General features: G+C 45.6%; 1 protein-coding gene across 1 annotated transcript in view; it reads right to left on the bottom strand.

Annotated features, from left to right (window-relative positions):
• The window catches only part of LOC146860461 (peptidyl-prolyl cis-trans isomerase FKBP8-like), a 262,434-nt gene that overhangs the window by 134,399 nt on the left and 108,909 nt on the right, over positions 1-19,126 (bottom strand). The window contains exon 6 of the mRNA XM_085644351.1: positions 15,466-15,543. Within this exon, the coding sequence (XP_085500477.1) occupies positions 15,466-15,543 (78 nt within the window). The remainder of the gene's footprint in view (positions 1-15,465; positions 15,544-19,126) is intronic.

The following is a 19,126-nucleotide window of genomic DNA, read 5'->3' as shown; positions in this document are numbered from 1 at the left end:
GAACACTAACAAGTAACAAGTCGCCTGTATCCTGAGTTCTATAATGCACTGTTATCACGATACTGACATGACGGAGCTCTCACAAACTGTTTCTGTTCTCATCAGCAGTGTCCCTTCAGAAATACCTCCAAGTAAGACCAACACCTTTTCAATCGTCTGACAAAATGTGCTGGAAAAGCACCATTTGTCCCCATTATTTTCAACATTTTTTCAGAGTGAGAACCCTCTTAAACCCATCTTGGAAGGGTCAGGCTGAATTACTTCACTCACCAAGTGGCAAACGGACGAACAAACAGCATTATAACCTTATAAACTGCTGGGCCTACACTTGAGAAGGTTAGGCACCCTTGTTTCAGAATATCCATTCAAGAAAAACATGCCAGCAATGCATTCTGTGATTTTTTTTTAAAACTCTTTTTATTAACATAGCTCAAAAGACCATACATTTCTTTGCTATTCGTTTGAAGACTAACGGAGGGACCTGATAGGGGGTATTCTGGAGAATATATAGGAAATGCGGTAGTTTCATCATTTTAAATAGGGCCGCCCTTTCCACCAGTGAAAGTGGAAGGGTACGCCAATGGCCGACATCGGCACCCAGATGACATATTTGGGGCCCGAGGTTCCTGTCAGAGAAGGCCTTCTGATCTCACGTAATGTGGATGCCCAAGTACTTAAAACCCTCCGTCACCACTGGGTCCACACTCCGCGTCGGAACTCGGGGGTGGGGAGGACCCGACAGTGGAAAAATCACTGACTTAGACCAATTGATATTGTAGCCAGAGTAAATGCCGAATAGCTCAAATACGTGCAGCACTCGTGCCATCGAGTAGTATGGTCGGGCAAGGTACAAGACAATATCGTCGGCATAAAGAGAAATGCGCTCCTCCCACCCTCTGGCGCCACTATACCCCAGATCATAGGATCTCTCCTGATCCAGTGCGCCAACGGCTCCAGCGCCAGGGCAAATAGAAACAGAGACAAGGGACATCCCTGCCTAGTGCCTCTCTGCAGCTGAAAGGATCTCGATAACGCCCCCGTTGACGTGTACCCGGGCCTGGGGCATATCATACAATAGCCTCACCCAGATACAAAAACTGGGACCAAAACCCAGCCTGTGGAGCACCATAAACAAGTAGGGCCACTCAATACTGTCAAACGCCATTGACGCGTCCAGCGCCATCAATGCCGTCTGTTGAGCGACGGGATTGCCAGTCATGTGGAGTATACCATAGAGTTTCCACAGGTTATGTCTGGTACTTCTACAGGGCATAAACCCTGATTGGTCCACATGGACCAATTCCGTGATGACGGATGACGGACACCAGCCTATTCGCTAGGGCCTTAGCCAAAACCTTGGCCTCCACATTAATAAGGGAGATAGGACGATAGGAACTACACTGATCGGGCAGCTTTCCGGCTTCATAGATTACCACTGTCATCGCTGCTCGTTGGTCCAGAGGAAGTTGCCCATGTTTACGCGCCTCAAATAGCATATTTCGGAGGGGTGGTATTGTGATCGAAGCCTGCCCTTTGTAGATCTCGAATGGGAGCCCATTTGGGCCTGACGCTTTCCCTGATTTAAGGGAATCCAGAGCACTACTCAGCTCCTTCTCCGTAAGTTCAGCCTCAAGCACTTCACGCATTCTGTGAATTGTTGACTAATTTTAAATGCGTTCTGTGGCTATTGGAAATTGAAGACGTGATATATGTTTGATGTCTTCATGATATGACAAACAAACTGGTGTGCTCACCAGATGATGCTTAAAGACAAGTCAAGGTGGGCTAGCAGGATAGAATGCTGAAGTCATTTCATACAAGAAGTTAATGAGGATGTCAAGTCAAGGAGAAGCTCGAACTCTGTGGTACAATCAGACCTGATGATGCCAGTTCCAACTGCACAATCACACTGGATTTCTGTAATCATAGAATGCATCATGAAATACAGGAAAAGGAGATAAAGCCTTAATAGGGTGACTATGGAGACGACCGCAACTAGTTGACGTGCAAGTCTTACCAAAGAAAGAGACAATAGTGCTTTTAAATCTAGAGAGATTGAAAATAAGAATAACTGGTAAGAGTGACTCTCTCCAGTTTCTTAATTATCTTGCAGGCAGCACATCAAAGGTTGCTTTCAGTGACATGTTTAATCTCTTGTATTTAGGTCTGACTATAGTCAGTTGTTTGCCAACTTCAGCCATTATCTTTCATGTGTTTCTCAAGTTGCTTTTGGGATGTCCATTGATGCCATGGAATTTTGTGGATGATTAAATTGTCCCCTTTGTGCTCTCATTAGGTTTAGTGATGGAATTATTTTCTTTGTTATACTGCTGAAGTGGCTTGTCATCTACAAACAACTTCATCAGTTTTATCAGCACCCCCTTTATTAGGGGGGGCTTCTTGATTACATAGAAACTTACACAGGTGGAAGGGTGAAAAGCACTTTTGAGTTGAAAAGACTCAAATCAAGACACAATTACATGGTGCCATATAACTAAATACCTCAGGTGACATTCCGCACCAAGGGTGTTAATAGGTTGGAAAAGAACCTCTGATTTTTCTCGAGATGCAACCTTCAGAAAAGACTGGTCTATCATTGCATGGAATTGCACCAAGGACTGGTGAATTCTCATTGTAAACACTGCGAAAAGGCTATCAAATGCCCTTCTGATAAAAATCTAAACTAATGAAAATCAACTCAAGGGCCACATGCTTATTAGTACATATAAAATGAAATTGGAAGAGATTGAAAAGGAGATTATGGATTTCAAAGACTATTTGACACAATCAAAAATAAATAAACTTCAAAGGATTTCAAAAAATTCTCACTCAAAAAAATATATCATTAGGTATCTGATGACTATGTGACCCAACAAATCTCAAAGATATCCTAAAAAAAACATAAGCGGGAAAGAAAATATAGTTGGACCTCCAGATCGGGGAAAAAAAGTAGTGAGGAGGATGCCAGAACATGAGGAAGAGGCCAACAATTTAATCCCAAGTTTCCTCAAATGTTCCGATCACAACCACATTTTGACTGGTCCGGGAAGTACCCACATGCGCATCCCTTCAACTTTTAAATGATGCTACGTTCTTTTCTTAGGACGAGGAAAGAGAAGGGTAAGACAGGGGAGGACTTGAATCAGAGGGTCACCCAGTGGATGACAAGAGATTTTCTTCCTGAAGCGAGCAAGGAAATGATCTTGTGATGAATCTTACAGATGTCGTTTTGACCTATCATGAAACTAAACGTTTGAATAAGGGGCTGTGTTTTTTCCCCACTCACCCCCTACATAAATGTATTTTTAGATGTGAACTGGCTGAGATTTTCTGGAGGAATAAACTTAAAATATTCTTCTCCGAGAACAATACGGGAGAAATTGATAGAGGGGACACAGGTTTAAGACCAAAATCTACTTTCATACCCACTGACTGCCAGCTAACGGTGGATATTTCTGCTTTCAAACAGGATGTTTATTTATGACATAGAATGCCTGGACAATAGCACACTCAGTACTTTTCATAAACTGAAGGGAAAAGAAACAGGCCCTAGAATCACTAAAGTCCACCCCCGACCTGATTACCAAACTAGCAGGCAAAAGGGGTGCCATCGTCTTGCAAAAAAAAAAAAGTTACAGCACTGAATGCCTCTGTTTATCTGGTAGAAGGAACTTTCAGATGCTAAAAACGAACCCAACACCAGAATGAAAAAAAAATTAAGTCCTAGTTAAAAAAGCATCAAAAATGGGAAAGGATATTTAAAATGAGGGTTTGCTCCTTTGCAAGACAATCCCAGGACTCCCTATTTTTACACCACCGGGACGCCCCACTTTCTCCGGTAATGGTTGAATTTTAGAAACCCTATTACAATTTTGCAATTTAATTTTTTCTTAAAATCCATGGTTCAAAAATGCCCTTTTTTTCTTAAGGACACTAAAGATATCCTTAGACTGATGAAAAATGTTTGCTTTGTCCCTAGCACCAAGATCCTGATGTAACCAGAAACTGAATCTCTGTGCACTGGTATAACCCAGGAAGAGACAGAGTCATTAAGGATCTACTTTAACAGAGTGAGTGCAACTATAGGCCACCCAGACATTTCATCCTGCCTAACACTCTTGAACAATTTTTTTGAGTTTGGAAAGATCATTCACCTACATACCCATGGAACATCAATGGGTAGTACCTTCACCCCCAGTCTGGCTTGCCTGCATGTACACCATTTTCAACCTAATGTTGTTTACTTCACCAATAATCCATGCAGAGATAGGATCAGAATGTGGGGAACACACATTGATGATGTGCTCTTGATTTCGTGTAGAGACACAGAATGAATAAAAAGCTTTATGGAGTACTTAATTCCCGGAACCTCTTCCTACAGTTTACCTCTAATATATCCAACAGCTTATTGCTGTTCCTGGACCTCCTGATCCAGGAACCCAATGGTAAACTTGAAACAAGAGTTTATCATAAACCAACAGATAAGAATAGCATCCTTCTGTATGGTAGCTTTCATCCACACACTCCAAGACAAATTCTTCTCAGGAACACACTTATATTGAGAATTACGAAATTACAAAATAGAATTGGAAAGTCTGAGTAAGAAATCAGCAGCACAGAACACCCGAATGAGGTAGTAAGAAGAGCATACAGACAACCACAGGGATGGACTACTGGAAATGTTCGCCTAGCCCAAAGATAAAAAGGTGATATGCGTCATGAGCTATTGCACAGCATCCAATGCTATTAAGATTATTTACAAGGACTGGTGTATTCTTAATTCCAACAATTTACCCTTGGAAAAACCTATGTTTTCGTTTAAAAAGAGTAATCGTATTAAAGACATGCTGATTCACACTAGACCCTAGGTACAAAATAACCCACCTGAATTGGCTCTCTGGGGTCTGCCCCCTCTGAAAGGCCACTATCCCAGCAGGAGTTTAAGTGTCTGTCACCTTGCAAAAAAGATAGACCTATGTCTAAAATAAATGTTGATATACAAAAAACATGCAAATCTAAAAGCATCATATATCTGAGCACATGCCCATGCGGGTTGTGATATGCCAGAATAACTACTAGAAAGATCAAAGCCCATTTAACAGAACACTAAAGTAACATCTGCTGTGAGAAATCTATGACAAAACTCACAACCCACTTTTTGGAGCACAACCACTCTGTGGAGCAACTGATTTGGGCCGTACTAGACAAACCCAATTTACCCAAAATGAAAAAAATGAAAACTGATTACTGTTAAAACGTGAACAACATTGGATTAACAGGTTAGGATCCAGCCAAAATTGGTTTAATGATGACATCCCATGGCACTACATAAATACAATATTATATACTGATATGTCCTGAAGATACCAGGGTTATTTCATGGTTATATGCAGTACTGTGTTACTATTACCATTAGGAACAAACAAGCACCATTAGATGCTGAATAGTCATTGATATGACATCATAATTGTCACACACCATTTGTGATTTTAAGAGTGACTTTAATTAGAAATGGAATGTTTAAAAATCCTGACATGACATTTAAATATGACCAGGTACACTAATGGCATTGACAATGTAAACATTTTGAGCGGTCTAGTTATTTGTATTCTTCTCTCAGTGGGTGAAGTGGGCGGGGTTCTGTCACTCAACACAACATTACGTGCTGACATAATGCGATGCACCCGCCTACTCTGAGATTGAAAACATTCCAGACGGGAACACGGTATAATGGCCATATAATTTGACTACCGGTGCTCTGCAGTTTTGAAAGCATCCAGCACAGTGACCAGGTGCCATACAGGCAGCACTTAATTTGTGAAAGAATGAGTGCAGGTGCCTAAAGTTCTACTCAGAAGCCGTGTTCCAGTGCAAATAAATGCTAGCGGTCAGAATACCAAGGCCAGTAGTCTTTATTCCTCTACCAGACACTCCCTGCCCCTTTTTCTCGCTCATGCAGCTTCCTGCTTTCTGTTTGTGAAGGTTTTGGTGCTTTATTGTTCCTCCGTTTTCCCATCTTTTTCTTCCACTGTCTTTCCGATCTATATGTTTTTCCCTCACTTGCACTCAGCAAATATCTGATACGGAAAAATAAGCACCGGTCCCCAGAAATAGGTGCCAGTGACCCCCACCTGCAACTACTGTCTCAAATTAATCACTGCCTAAGGGTAACAGCAGTCCAACTACTGCCGTTTTTGGACCACGGTGAAGTTAGGGGGGTGGGGGGGAGTTTGGGGGATAATGGCCATATATATTGAATACCCATATTACAGAGACTCCCCAATGCAAAAATGTTTGCATACTGCAAGAGAGATTAAAAGAAAAAAAAAGTTATATTTTTCTAATAACTGTCCCATGCCATATGTTATAGGGCATTATGATAGTGATGTCATACTATGACTGTAAAATATTTCTATACATTTTTCGCAAATAGTGTGCGACTACCGGGTGTAGCCCCTGTGTTTCTCCGGGTTAGGAAAACTTGACCCAACAACTGGGAAGATTGACAGCAATGACAGTTATTCTTTCCTTTACATGTGCCAACCGCATACCACGGTCACCAATTTTCCTTCAAGTTGAGATCTTCTGTGCTGTGCATCACAGGTGAAATTAACTGCACCGTTCGGGGTGTGATATTTATTTTGATTATGTTATTTTCATTTTGCTTCTAGTGTGTGTTTTTTACCCTCCTTCACTATATATATTTATATTGTTTACTTATAGAGCAAAACTCCAGGAACCCTAGAAAAAAATGCAAGTATTAAACTTTGAGATGTGAGTGTTATTGGCACGACTAGGACGGAACATAATTTCTGACGTAATTTCATTGAAGGAACAGTGATCTTTTGTCCTGATGAAGGCTGTCGACCTGTAAAGGCTGTAAAGTTGCCGGGTAAAAATGTTGATGACACCTAGAATGGGCGGGAAATAATCACCGCTTGACCATCTATACTCCTTTTTAGGTCTCGCCTGACCCAGCGCATGCACTGGTCTGGTGAGACTTATTGAGAGGGCTCCAAAAAGTGCTACCAGGCCAGCCTAGAGCTACAGTGCATGTGCGCGGGCGCGCGCAACGCGCTTTACCGCCATTACTTTCACTTTTGCGGCCGCTTTTATATTTGATCGTGATCGCGATCACTTTCACTTTCGCGGCCATGCATAGCCAATAGGTCTCGCTTTTGGGACCTTATAAGTATTTAGTTATGCAACTGTTGCATGGCTAAACACTTATAAAGTCCCAAAGACGAGACCTATTGGCTATGCCAATGCTTGTTTATCCTGCCAGAAAGAACCCCAGAATAAATCAAATGAATTTGCTGTCAATCCTAGGCAGTTTTAATTCGATATCTGATCACCAAGTATCTCCAAACTTCACCTTTAGCTCTACCATGTACACACAAGGCTATGTGAGTTGTTGTAACTTCCCAATGATGAATCATGCCACAAAAGTGGGCGAGGGCATTTCTAAAGAACAAACGAGTAATCTTAATAGAGGGTAGAAAACCAAGAAAAACAAATCAACCTCTTTGTGTTTTATGATTGTAATAGGGAGGCTGGTTGATGTCATTTACCTCTCTCCTCTTTGTTTTGTTATATGCCATCTACAAACCCATAATGACCAGCATCACTGCCTAGCTGGCTGACAAGCTCCCTATTTCTGGTGGCTCTTGTCATACCGAAAGCTAGCACACCATTAGACTGGAGTCAAAGAAGTGCAAAAAGCAAAACAAAAGGCAATAAAGTCTTCCCCATCTATGCACCTAGGATCAGGAATCGAAATTTGCCTAGCATAGTAACGGTAAGTTTCAATTCTATTAAGGACACGGAGGCGAGGATTATGCTTTTCTTTCCACACTTTATTTTATAGAACCAAAACACAGCAGCCAGAAAAGCACTAAAAACGTTTTTTGTCCCCACAGCATAGGAAAAACGTAAGAAGAAAACCAACAAAGTCCGTCAATAGACTACAAATCCCGTCAGTCCATAGGGGGATGAGGTAACATAGTCCTTCCATAGTGTCAGTACTGGATAGAAAGGTCGTCCATCTTGTGTAATCCCCCTCTTTCTTCGCACAAGAACGCCATCCGATCACTGGTCCTGTTTTGAACCGTTAATCCCTAAAAGAGAGACACCACGTAAGAATCCACAAGACCAATGCTACTATTACCACATTGTCTATAACAACCTTGAACCAAAACTAGTCCACAGTCAACAGCAAAGGATTATCGAAACTGTGATTACTTACTCAGATACGGGTGGGTTCACACCAGGCAGGTGCTGCGGGTGGAATAATCCTTACCTCCATGTCCTTAATAGAATTGAAACTTACCGCTACTATGCTGGGCAAATTTCGATTGTATGTCAGGACAGGAGGCTCAAAATATGCAAGTTCAAAGTTTACTTACCACCAACTGAGCTACATCCACCACTGGCTTGAAGTAAAACCGTTTAAAGGTGGAATCAGAGGACCAGCCCGCTGCTTGCATAAGGTCCTATAACCTGGCTCCTAGGGAAAAAGCCTTAGAGGCCATTGCGCCCCTGGCCAAACAGCTTTGTGTCAATTCCTGCCTCCTGCATGACCCATCGCACCCACCTGGCTATAGTGGGGGAAGAGACTGCTCTGTGCGGTTTCCTCAGTGCGATAAGAAGTTGCTGTTCGCCCGGAGGGCGAAATTCAAGAGTCATGTCCTCATATGTTTTAAGGCAATTCACCACACAAAGCTTGGGGACATCTGTAAAGGCTGGGTATGAAATTGTCCTAGGTGCCGATGTGGTACGGCGGCCCACCGAACAAGTAACCCCGTCCGGGGAGAAGACTCGTGCTGTAATGTCCAAAGCGCTGACAGCAGAAACCCTGCGACAGGAAACCAGGCATAAAAGCATGGCTAATTTTGCCGAAAGCTCCTTCACGGAAAGATACTTGTTGGGTTGCCAAGACAGAAATAAGTTTAAAACCAAATTGACGTCCCACAGAGCAGAATATCGTGGTTCTGGGGGCACAGATAGGTGAATGCCCCGCAAAAGCCGACAGACGAACGGGTGCTCCCCAACAGGGGCCCCATCCACTGGACAATGAGCCGCTGAAATTGCAGAACGTACTGCATTAATAGACCGGTACGCCAGACCATCCGTTGCCAATTCTGCAAGGAAATTTCAAATGGGAACGACGCCTGCGACCGCAGGATCCAAGTCCCATCGAAGACACCAACGCACCCACTTAGTCCACGCGGACCGATAGTGTTTTGAGGTACTGTCTGCCCAGGTCTTAGACAAGAGTGTATAAGCCGGTCCCGAAAGACCTGGGAGCGACCAACGTCTCCTGAAAGCCTCCATGCCATGAGGCGGAGAGAGCCTTGGAGGTTGAGGTGATGCTGCTCCCGTCCGAATTAAGAAAAAGATGAAGGAGCTGGGGGAGTAGGATTGGAGAATCCCAAGAAAGTTCCAAAAGAACTGGAAACCAAACTTGAGACCTCCAACATGGCATCACCATCACCAGCTCTGGTCCAAGATGCCGGACCCGAGCTGCCGTCCTCACCACCATCGAGAAAGGCGGAAATGCATACCCCTGTTCCTGGCTCCAGTCCTGGAGAAATGCGACCATGGCCTCCGCTAGGAGATCGGGCCTCCAACTGAAGAAATGCGGAAGTTGGTGATCGAGGTGGGATGCAAAAAGATCTACCGAGAACGGTCCCCAGTGGTCGTTCAACCACCTCAAGACCTGAACATCCAGCTTCCACAGGCTGGAATCCGTCAGATACCTGGATTGCCAATCCGTCACCTGATTGGCCTGGCCTGGGAGATACTCCACTGCCACGGAGACGTGCTGAGTCAGGCAATATTCCCAAAACTCCTTTGCAAGGTCCGCCAGGGCTCGGGAACAAGGACCCCCCAGGAGACTCACGTAACGGACCGCCGAGTCGTTGTCCATCTTTAGCAAGACACATGAGCTCGCCTGGTCCTTGGTCCAGCAACGAACTGCAAACGATCCCGCCAGGAGCTCTAAGCAGTTGATATGCAGCTTCTGCTCCTCTGATGACCAAACGCCACCTGTGGAGAATTCTCAGCAATGGGCGCCCCATCCTGAGCTGCTGACGTCCGACTCTATAACCAAATCCGGCGTTGACCCGAAGATTGCTCGGCCATTCCAGGCCTCCATGTGGGTCAGCCATCATGACATCTCTTCTTTTACCTCCGCCAAGAGAAGAACCGTTTGATAGTATGACAGACCTCTCCTGAAATGATGCGCTTTCAGGTGCTGCAAGGCACGATAGTGAAGGGGCCCCGGAAAGATTGTCTGAATTGACGAGGAAAGGAGACCTACCACTCGGGCAATCTGTCGGAGAGAAGTATGGGTCTTGGCGATGGTCTGCCTCAACACGTGCCGAATTTTGGCCATCTTCCGAGATGGCAGACTCAAGGAGGAGTGGATAGAATCCATGACGAAGCCGAGGAAAACCAGACTCTGAGTCGGTGAAAGGACCGACTTTTTCCCATTGATGACAAACCCCAGACCCTCAAGAGGGTAACCGTCTGCTGCAGCTGAGCTGTCAACTTCTGGGGACACTGAACCCTGAGCAGGACGTTGTCTAAGTACACTATCCTTCGCACACCCTGACTCCTTAAAAACTCTACCACTGGGTGAAGCACCTTTGTGAAGCACCATGGTGCTGAAGAGAGCCCGAATGGAAGGACGGTGAATTCGTAAATTTGACTCTCCCAACGAAACTGGAGGAACCGTCGATGCGGAGGGTGGATGGGAACCACCAGGTAGGCGTCTTTTAGATCCAACCTGACCATCCAATCGTTCGGAAGGAGAACGTCCCGGAGGAGAAAAAGTCCTTCCATTTTGAAAGGCCGGTAGATCAATCACCCGTTGAACTCTTTGAGGTTGATTACCGGGCATCTCACCCCATCGGTTTTGTCCACTAGAAAAATGTTGCTGAGGAAGCCGTTGGGGTACAGAGCTGATCGACAAATGGCACCTTTCCTGAGCAGCGCGATACCTCCTCGTCAATCAGCTGGGCTTTGGCAACGGAGAAGGAAATGGGGTGCGGAAGCCCTTCCTGCCGCGGCAGTTCGTAAAACTCTATGTGAAAACCTTTGATGGTCTGTAAGACCCAAGCATCTGATGTGAGCTCTGCCCAAGCATCCTGGAAGACCGCCAGGTGACCCCCAATGCGCACTTGCTCTGCAGGCATAACACTTACCGTTTGTCTGGCCGAACCAGAGATGTTCTTGAAGCTGCCCCGGCCGCGGAAGCGTTGTCCCCTGGTGGGGTAAAAGTTGGTGTAATTGGCTGAGGTGTTGTACTGCCCTTGCCCGGAGCCTTGCCCCTTATTACCGTTCTGTTGTCCGCCACGGCCGGTCGCGCGTCCCTACTGCGACCGGCCCCCTGGGAGGAACGTGTCTGGAAGACCCTTTTTCTGTTGGACTGGGCCTTGTCCAATGAAGTAAAAGTGGCTACAAATTTGCCCACCTCTTTTATGAAGGGGTCCCCGAACAGGCCCTCCTGAGCCACCGCGCCCGCCTCCGAAGAGGCCAAGTCGCCCAGTTTTGGGTCCAGCTTTATTAGAAGGGAACGCCGGCGTTCTGTCGATAGGGCGCAGTTGGCGTTACTCATAAAGACTTTCTCCCTCTGCGCCCAGTTCAACAGGACGTCGGGGGATATGGTGGAGCCCGTCACTTTAGCTTCCTCCGCCATATCTAGAATTTTCGTCATCGGACCTATGGCGTCCAGGAGTTTATCCTGACAGGAGCCCCAGGAATGATCTATTCCCTTGCGCAGGTCCTTCATATATTTAGCCAGGAATGAAGCCATCTTCAAATCTAGTTCTGGGGTAAGGGCTACTTTCACCCCCAATGTGGGGCGCGGGCACTCAGCCCTGAGGCACCCCCGTGCCTCCTTTTCAAGTGGCTTGCGGAGACGGCCCACCACAAACTTGGCCACCTTATCCCCAGGTGCCCAGGCTGCGGAACGCGGATGCATGATCTCATCCGGGTCCAGCATATCTGTGGCATCCTGCAGCAACGTGACTGATGAACTGGCCGGGCGCCAAGAACGCAAAGACCCCTCATCGTCCGAATCCATCGGGGAACCTCCGTTGTTAGATGGGGAACCAGGTGGTATAGAACCTTGCGGCTCCAGCATCGGAAGCGGCGCAGGGGAAGGTGGGACAGTTTTAGCCAAGAAAGCGCTCCTCAGGCGCTCAAAGGCGTCTTTGTCCACCCCCTGCGCCACTTCCGAGACACCCTCATCACATACCTTCTTAGGAGATGGGGACCTCCTACTGCCAGCGGGGTCGGTTCGGGGTTAGGCACTCCTAAATGGCCATGCGCCAACTTGGCGCACTCTGCCACAATGCGGTTGGAAAGGCGCTCCTCCATGGGGCCTACCACCTCATTGACACATCTGTAGATGGAACTATCCACGGCCTCAAAGAAGTCATCATCCAAAGGGAGGTACTGGGAAGACTGCTCCTCTTCATAATAAGTGCCCTGCTCCATCTTGCCACTGCTAAAGTGAACCTAATCTAAAAGAGGGAGTGGAATCCTGACAGGTACCTATGCAGGCTGAGCCTGGACCTTATTTGGGCACACCTGTGGACTGCAAAGCTCTTGGGCGCGGTGCAAAACTGCTAGGGACTGCACCTGTCCCGAGCGCGCTGGCCTTCAGAGACTGAGGAGGCCCATCCGCCACCCGGCGCGCTCAAAAACTGAACCTGAACGTGTGCAATTCTGCCCTCAGGTGATTCCGCGGTCGAACCGCCAATACTGACCCCAGCGGGCGTTCAAAAGTCTTTCAGGGTGGAATTACAGACTCCGGAGGGCATAAGTGGTGTGGCGGCAGGGGGACAGGCTCCGGCGATGCAGCTCACGCATCACGGCTCCTAATCTAAGGAACCGCGCCGCGGGAGCAGCAAGATGCGAGAGCTCCCCCTGGCGGGCGTCAAGCACCGTCGCAAGCGAACCGGCCGCGTAAGAAGCGAAGAACGCTCCCGCAGCCATGAGGGGAATCTGCAAAAGAAAAGACAGTTGAAACACTCAAAGACACAAGCGATCCCCTCAGCCCCGATTAACAAAACATGGGCTACGCAGAACAATACAAATACACGCTAAATCATGCAGATCAAGAGAAAGTTAACAAATGGACTTAACTGGCTGCGAAGCGGCGAAGAAAGAGGGGGATTACACAAAATGGAAGACCTTTCTATCCAGTACTGACACTATGGAAGGACTATGTTACCTCATCCCCTATGGACTGATGGGATTTCTAGTCTATTGGCGGACTTTGTTGGTTTTCTTCTTACGTTTTTCCTATGCTGTTGGGACAAAAATCGTTTTTAGTGTTTTTCTGGCTGCTGTGTTTTGGTTCTATAAAATAAAGCGTGGAAAGAAAAGCATAATCCGAGCCTCCAGTCCTGACATAGAATTATATCTCCCTATTCATTAGAACTGCCCCAACCCTGCACCAATATAAAAAGTCGAAGACCCACCTCTCAAAGAACACTGCAAAATCATGCAGCAGCAGTTAATTTTCACTCTTGGAAACCAGCTATACCTTCAATCACACATTGACTATGTCATTGTCTTTGATGCTGTACATCCCTGTGCTGCCTTTCGGCCAGGTTTACACTAAAAAAATACCACATAAATGCATACACGATATGCATCATTTAAATGAGTCAGTGTATGTTCTTTCGTATATTTGTATATTTATTTTGCTGGCATGCCGACATTGTAATTCACTGTTTATGGCTCCTATATTTAGGAAGTGCTTGCTGTTTGGATGCCATGGCCTCTTATAAAGACACAATTCTATTCACTGTTTTCCTTTGCATGCTTTTTTTTTTTTATTGTGCTGTCATGATAGCATGTTATTAGATTTATATATATTTTTGATCACAAATTAAAGACGTGTATTTAAAGGCTTTCAAAAGTATCAACTATCCAATATTTAGCTGTATATGCCTTTTAGGTTCACTACATTCATTGTAAACTTCTCTTTTAGTAACACTACTCTTCTAGGCTAAAGATATTGCTTCATTATTTATTTGTAGGACAGTTGGAGGCAGCACAGATAGTCAGAGCTATTGGGTTTGTGAATGCTTGTTAGCAGCTGGAGAGATACCTGAAGAGAGCTCTTCGAACAGTGCCCACCTCCCCTGTTCAGGAAGCAGCCTGGAACCTCACTCAGAAGGGACTGGTGTACAACGTATATTAAATATGAGAGAAATGTGTTCATTTCAGTCAATTCAACCTTTTGGGCTTGGGGGTAATTTATTGATTGCAAGTAATCACAGAAGAGAACCAAGCTCCCTCATGCTGAAGATCCTGAAATACAGGATTAAGGATGTGAACCAGAGCGAGTCAATGAGGCCTTTCGTCACTGAGACTTTCTGGGATTGCATTTAGACCCAGCCCGTTTGACTATGGTGTCCCATTCATCCAGTGTACTGCAAGCCGCGTCACCACGCCTGCCAAGCGGGGAACATGATCCACTTGGCTCATGTGTGGTTAATGAGGCACAGAGCTCCTGGAGGCCATGCTTGACAAAGATGGGTCTAGGGTTCCACACTGGGCAGACCCTTGGGAATCACAGCTCTTTGTGGCACATGCTGGGGTGTTAACGGGTAGGCAGGGGTTTCCTCAAGTCTTTCTACGCTCTGTTGCTTCCTGTAGACCAGCGCGCATAAGAAGACCCCACCGCCTCTCAGCCTGTAGGTTCCAAGCTAGTGGGTATTCACTTCATCACGTTCATGGCCAAGTGGTAAACTACATTGAAGAACCCGCTGATTGATGGTTGCTTTGCTGCACGTGAATGTATTTTTCCTTTAATGGCACCACTCAAGGTGCTCAGGCCTTCACCACTCATACCCACAGCGAGCCAGGCGGCACGAGGGCAGCGCTCAAAGCAGCCCACCCACCCTGCGGCAGTCCTGCCTGGCCGCCCCTGCCTCGCCATGAAAGTGATGCTGCAAACTGCCTGAGACTATGAACAACCCAAATAGATAAAGGCTTTGGTACACTTTCTACATTGTCAAAAACCTGTTCTTGATGAATGTTTTTCGGGCTCCGTCTCAAGTCCCACGGCACAGTGTCATTCCAGGAGCACCACATTACTGAGTAACGAAATCTCAGGATGATTGGCGCAGCCGCGCTCAGCTGACACGTCAGACAGGAGGGCAGGTCCACCAGCCCCAGGTGCTGACAGAGCCTGCTAAGACTTCATGACAAATGATGCACACCTCTGAGAGGAATCGAAACCGGAGCTGCTGCTGCTCGCGTGGAATGCGAAATGAAAGCTCACGCCATTAAAGACACGTGAACATTGGAAACAATGGTTCTTTAGGAAATGGATAGTTTGAGGCTACATCTTTTAATAACATTTCCAGTCTAACGTCGCCCTACGACGCAGACCATTGAGCAGGCGCGTTGCAATATTCACCGCCTCTAATGGCGTCTTACCTTAGTGGTCGGCTCAATCTTCAGGGCCCGCTTCAGAATGATCATGGCTTCCTCGTGGTCTCCTCGCTCTGACAGCAGCTGTGACAGAAAGCAAGAAAGGACTTCAGCTAGAGGAAGAACCATCAATACACCTGTGAACTAATCTCTGGCTAGAAACAGAAGAAGACTTCAGTGGGCAGACATTTGGTCCCCTCCCTGCCTTTCGTCTACGGCAAAGGACAGCGCATATTGTTATTTAACACTGCCTCTTTTCGGCATCCATTCTAGAGGTTGTCAATTCTCCTGGAATCTCTCGACCTCTGTCACACAAACACACCTGAGGCAAGTTACCTTTTGAAGTTTGAATGCCCCTTCTTGCAGTCTACTTGATTGCCCTGTAGAAGCTATTCGTTTCTTCGCTGTGTTAGCACATACTCTTCTATCTTTTTTTCAGTCCACATTTATACTCCTGCGTTGCAGCTTGTCAAAATGTTAACCCCCCCCCCCCTTGAAAATCTTCCGTCATTTTATATTTATATCCGGGCCACAGTCTGCGGGTGTGGCGAAGAGACAAGAGAGCTTTTATTACAGACAGGAAATGTATAACTGTCTCTGACTCAACACAACAGTTTAAGCACATGTGGTGCCAATATTGATGTTATATTATCCACATTGATATGGTGCTCATTATTGGTATCATATTCAGTACCTTCTCACCTTGGTTTTGAGGATTTGTGGGAAATAGCAGGTGCCGTAAGAATATCTGGTGTTTTGTTGTTGATGGTTAGACATGCTATATCTCTGCTGGCTGTGGCCAGAGGTCCAGCCAAGATGCTTGACCTGTGCATAGCCTGGTGGCTTTGTTAGTGCATGAATGTACTGGAAGGATATGGGTAAGTTAAGAAGTTCTGACATCCATCTGCTGGATTATCTGGACAGTGTTGGGTGGATGTCTGTCCGGGCATGTACTGTTGTCTGATAATGAGTACTGATGGTGTGGATGAGTACTGTGCGGGCAGACTGACATTCAATTATATGACAGATATGTACAGTTTTGGATGTGTGTAAGGTGATCTGTTTGACATGCTGTGTTAAAAGATCCCCTGTGTTGGTACTCAGCGGCAAGTGCCACTCTGTTGTAACTGTACAGATTTATGTCAAAGGTGCTCTGCTAGAAGATGTGTTCATGTTGTGTCCTCTTTGGGCCTGATGGCATCCATTTAGGAAATACCCGAGCTGTGCTAGGTGTATTTGGTATTCTCTACAGGAATTGTATTGCTGGCCCAGTAAGCTTCTCCCTCCAGGGTATGTTACCATACCATGGTACACGCAGACATGATAAATGCAGGGCCTAGACATCCTGTCTTCAAAGACATGCCACCATACAGAAAAGAAGCAAATACAAGATCCAGGCAGCCTACTCCTCGTGGGCATCTTACATTTTGCATACATGTGATTTATGTTGCCAGCATTTGTATGGCACCTTCAAAGTTATATAACATTGGTTTGTCACACGGTAGTTTGTCTTTATAATGTTCTTTTACTGCTCTGCTCTTTTTCTACTTCAACATTCTTTTTTATTTAACCTGTTTTATCTGTGAAGCAAGTCAGAAACCTGGGCTTCCTGCAAACCAACGTTTATAAAAAATACTTCTGATGAATGTATAGCGCCTAAGCTGTCAGTGTTTCCAATACATGCATTGGAATGACTGTTTACCAGAGAGAGGTGATGCTGAAACATGTCATAGTGTCCTCTGGGCCAACTGATGACTACAGGGGAACGGGGTTCCAGAGCAGCGCTCCTTGGGTACATATAATGTGATTACCGATAGGCCTTAGGAACTGCTACCACGGGAGGGCACTAGTGTGGAACTGATGTTGTGGACACAAACAATACTGGTGCCAACCACTCTGAGTGGCTGACTATACTTGGCGGCGTTTTTGGGGAGGGAGTTTGATGGGTATAAAAGCAGATACTATATTATGCTGTTGACCTGACATCTCTATGAGGTGATCGCCATGATACTCTGAGTCACTGTACTGGTACGCCGCCCGGCCCCCGGGATGTGGGCTGAATGGCTGTGTGCATTTTTATAACGACGGATGTGCTTTGAGATGACATGCGTGTACAGGTTGACTTAATGGATGCCTTGTTTATAACTCTGCAATAAAAACATGTTTAAAAAAAATAGTGTCCTCTGGGCCATCTAGACTGAAAATGATTCAGATCAACATTTGCCAGCAGGGTTTTCACAGCCTCTTTACCCATACAACATGTGTGTGCGTAAATGTTGTTATGCAGAATATTCCAATGCCAGCCAGAGCTGAAGCCTCCTGTGAGGTCTACATTGGAGGGTTGTAGCTGCTGCCGAGGAGACCTGGAAGGTTAGTCATTTGGCAGGAGAGAAGGGATATAGAAACTAGTATCTGCAAACTCGATGTCAGTGACCCTGAGGATGCCCTCCTTTCGGTGCCATAGCTCCATAGCTACAAAGTGTCAAGCATGTACTGAGAAAGTTTCAGGTTTCTTAGAACACAAACTATTGCCTTTCTCAGGACGAACACTACAGGTGGAGAAGTTACCCATGAAGGATAGGGTGACCATGTGTCCCGGATTTGTCCGTACAGTCCCGATTTCTCACCAGCTGTCCTGGCAGATTTCGGAAAATTTAACTCATGTCCCAGTTTTTGGCAGAGGGTCGACTGAAAACGGTGGGAAGTGCCTTTTAAAGTCTTGCAAAGCAGGAATAGTCAGCAGTTGGCATAAGAAAGCAATGTGATTAACAGGCAATGCTACTGGCTTTAAAAATTGCATTCTATTTATGTTCTTGTGTACGTTTCTGCTGAGGAGCACGGTCGTTCTGTGCACTCGGTTGAAGTAAAATTGTAGTCCTACTTCTATTTTTGTGAAATGTCCCGGTTTCTGGTTTTGAAATTCTGGTCACCCTAATGAAGGAAACAGCACCAAGGCGAACCACCAGGATTCCATATTTCAGCAGCACTGAGTTATTTTTTGCATTTTCTGATTGTGTAGATGGCGGTCATGAAGGTTTGAAAGAAAGTGATGGTTGACTGCACCATATGAGAGGAGATTGGGAGTAGCCAGAGAAAAATTCAACCACTTTCATAGAAAGTAGGCTAAAGAGTAGAGAAAAAAAAACGGATTCCTATAAATATGCAATGCAGGACAGTCACATCAGAATATTCACTAATATGAGATGATTAAGTGATTCTCACAATGGATTCCAGGAAAGAGTATTATAGTAACTTTAAGGGCATTACCTTTCCACTACAAGTGGTGTTTGTTCTCCTTTTGGACCGTTCTGTTGTCAAACTCAACCCGGAATGAGTAGTTCCCATGAATTTTCAGACTGAGGGCTTCATTAATAGTTAGGGAGATGGGCTGCTCCTTCACAAACATAATGGATATCCCGCCCGTCCTATCAGACGTCACATTTGTGATAGGGTAACCTGGACACCAATCTCTAAATCAGGTCTTATGTATAAAATGATAATAAAGGTCTGTATTTAGAGCCCGGGGTGAGGCCACTTATATACTGAAGGTAAAAGGTACAAGGTCAAGAAGAGTCTGTGAACCTTGTTTATACGACGTGTTTGTTTATAATTTCAAATAAATTAATGTTTCACACCCATTTCTAGTATGGCCAGTGTTTTCTAATTT

Source organism: Triturus cristatus, chromosome 3_1 (genome assembly GCF_964204655.1).
Source record: "Triturus cristatus chromosome 3_1, aTriCri1.1, whole genome shotgun sequence".
NCBI classification, from domain to species: domain Eukaryota; kingdom Metazoa; phylum Chordata; class Amphibia; order Caudata; family Salamandridae; genus Triturus; species Triturus cristatus.
This window is presented reverse-complemented; position numbering and strand designations above follow the sequence as displayed.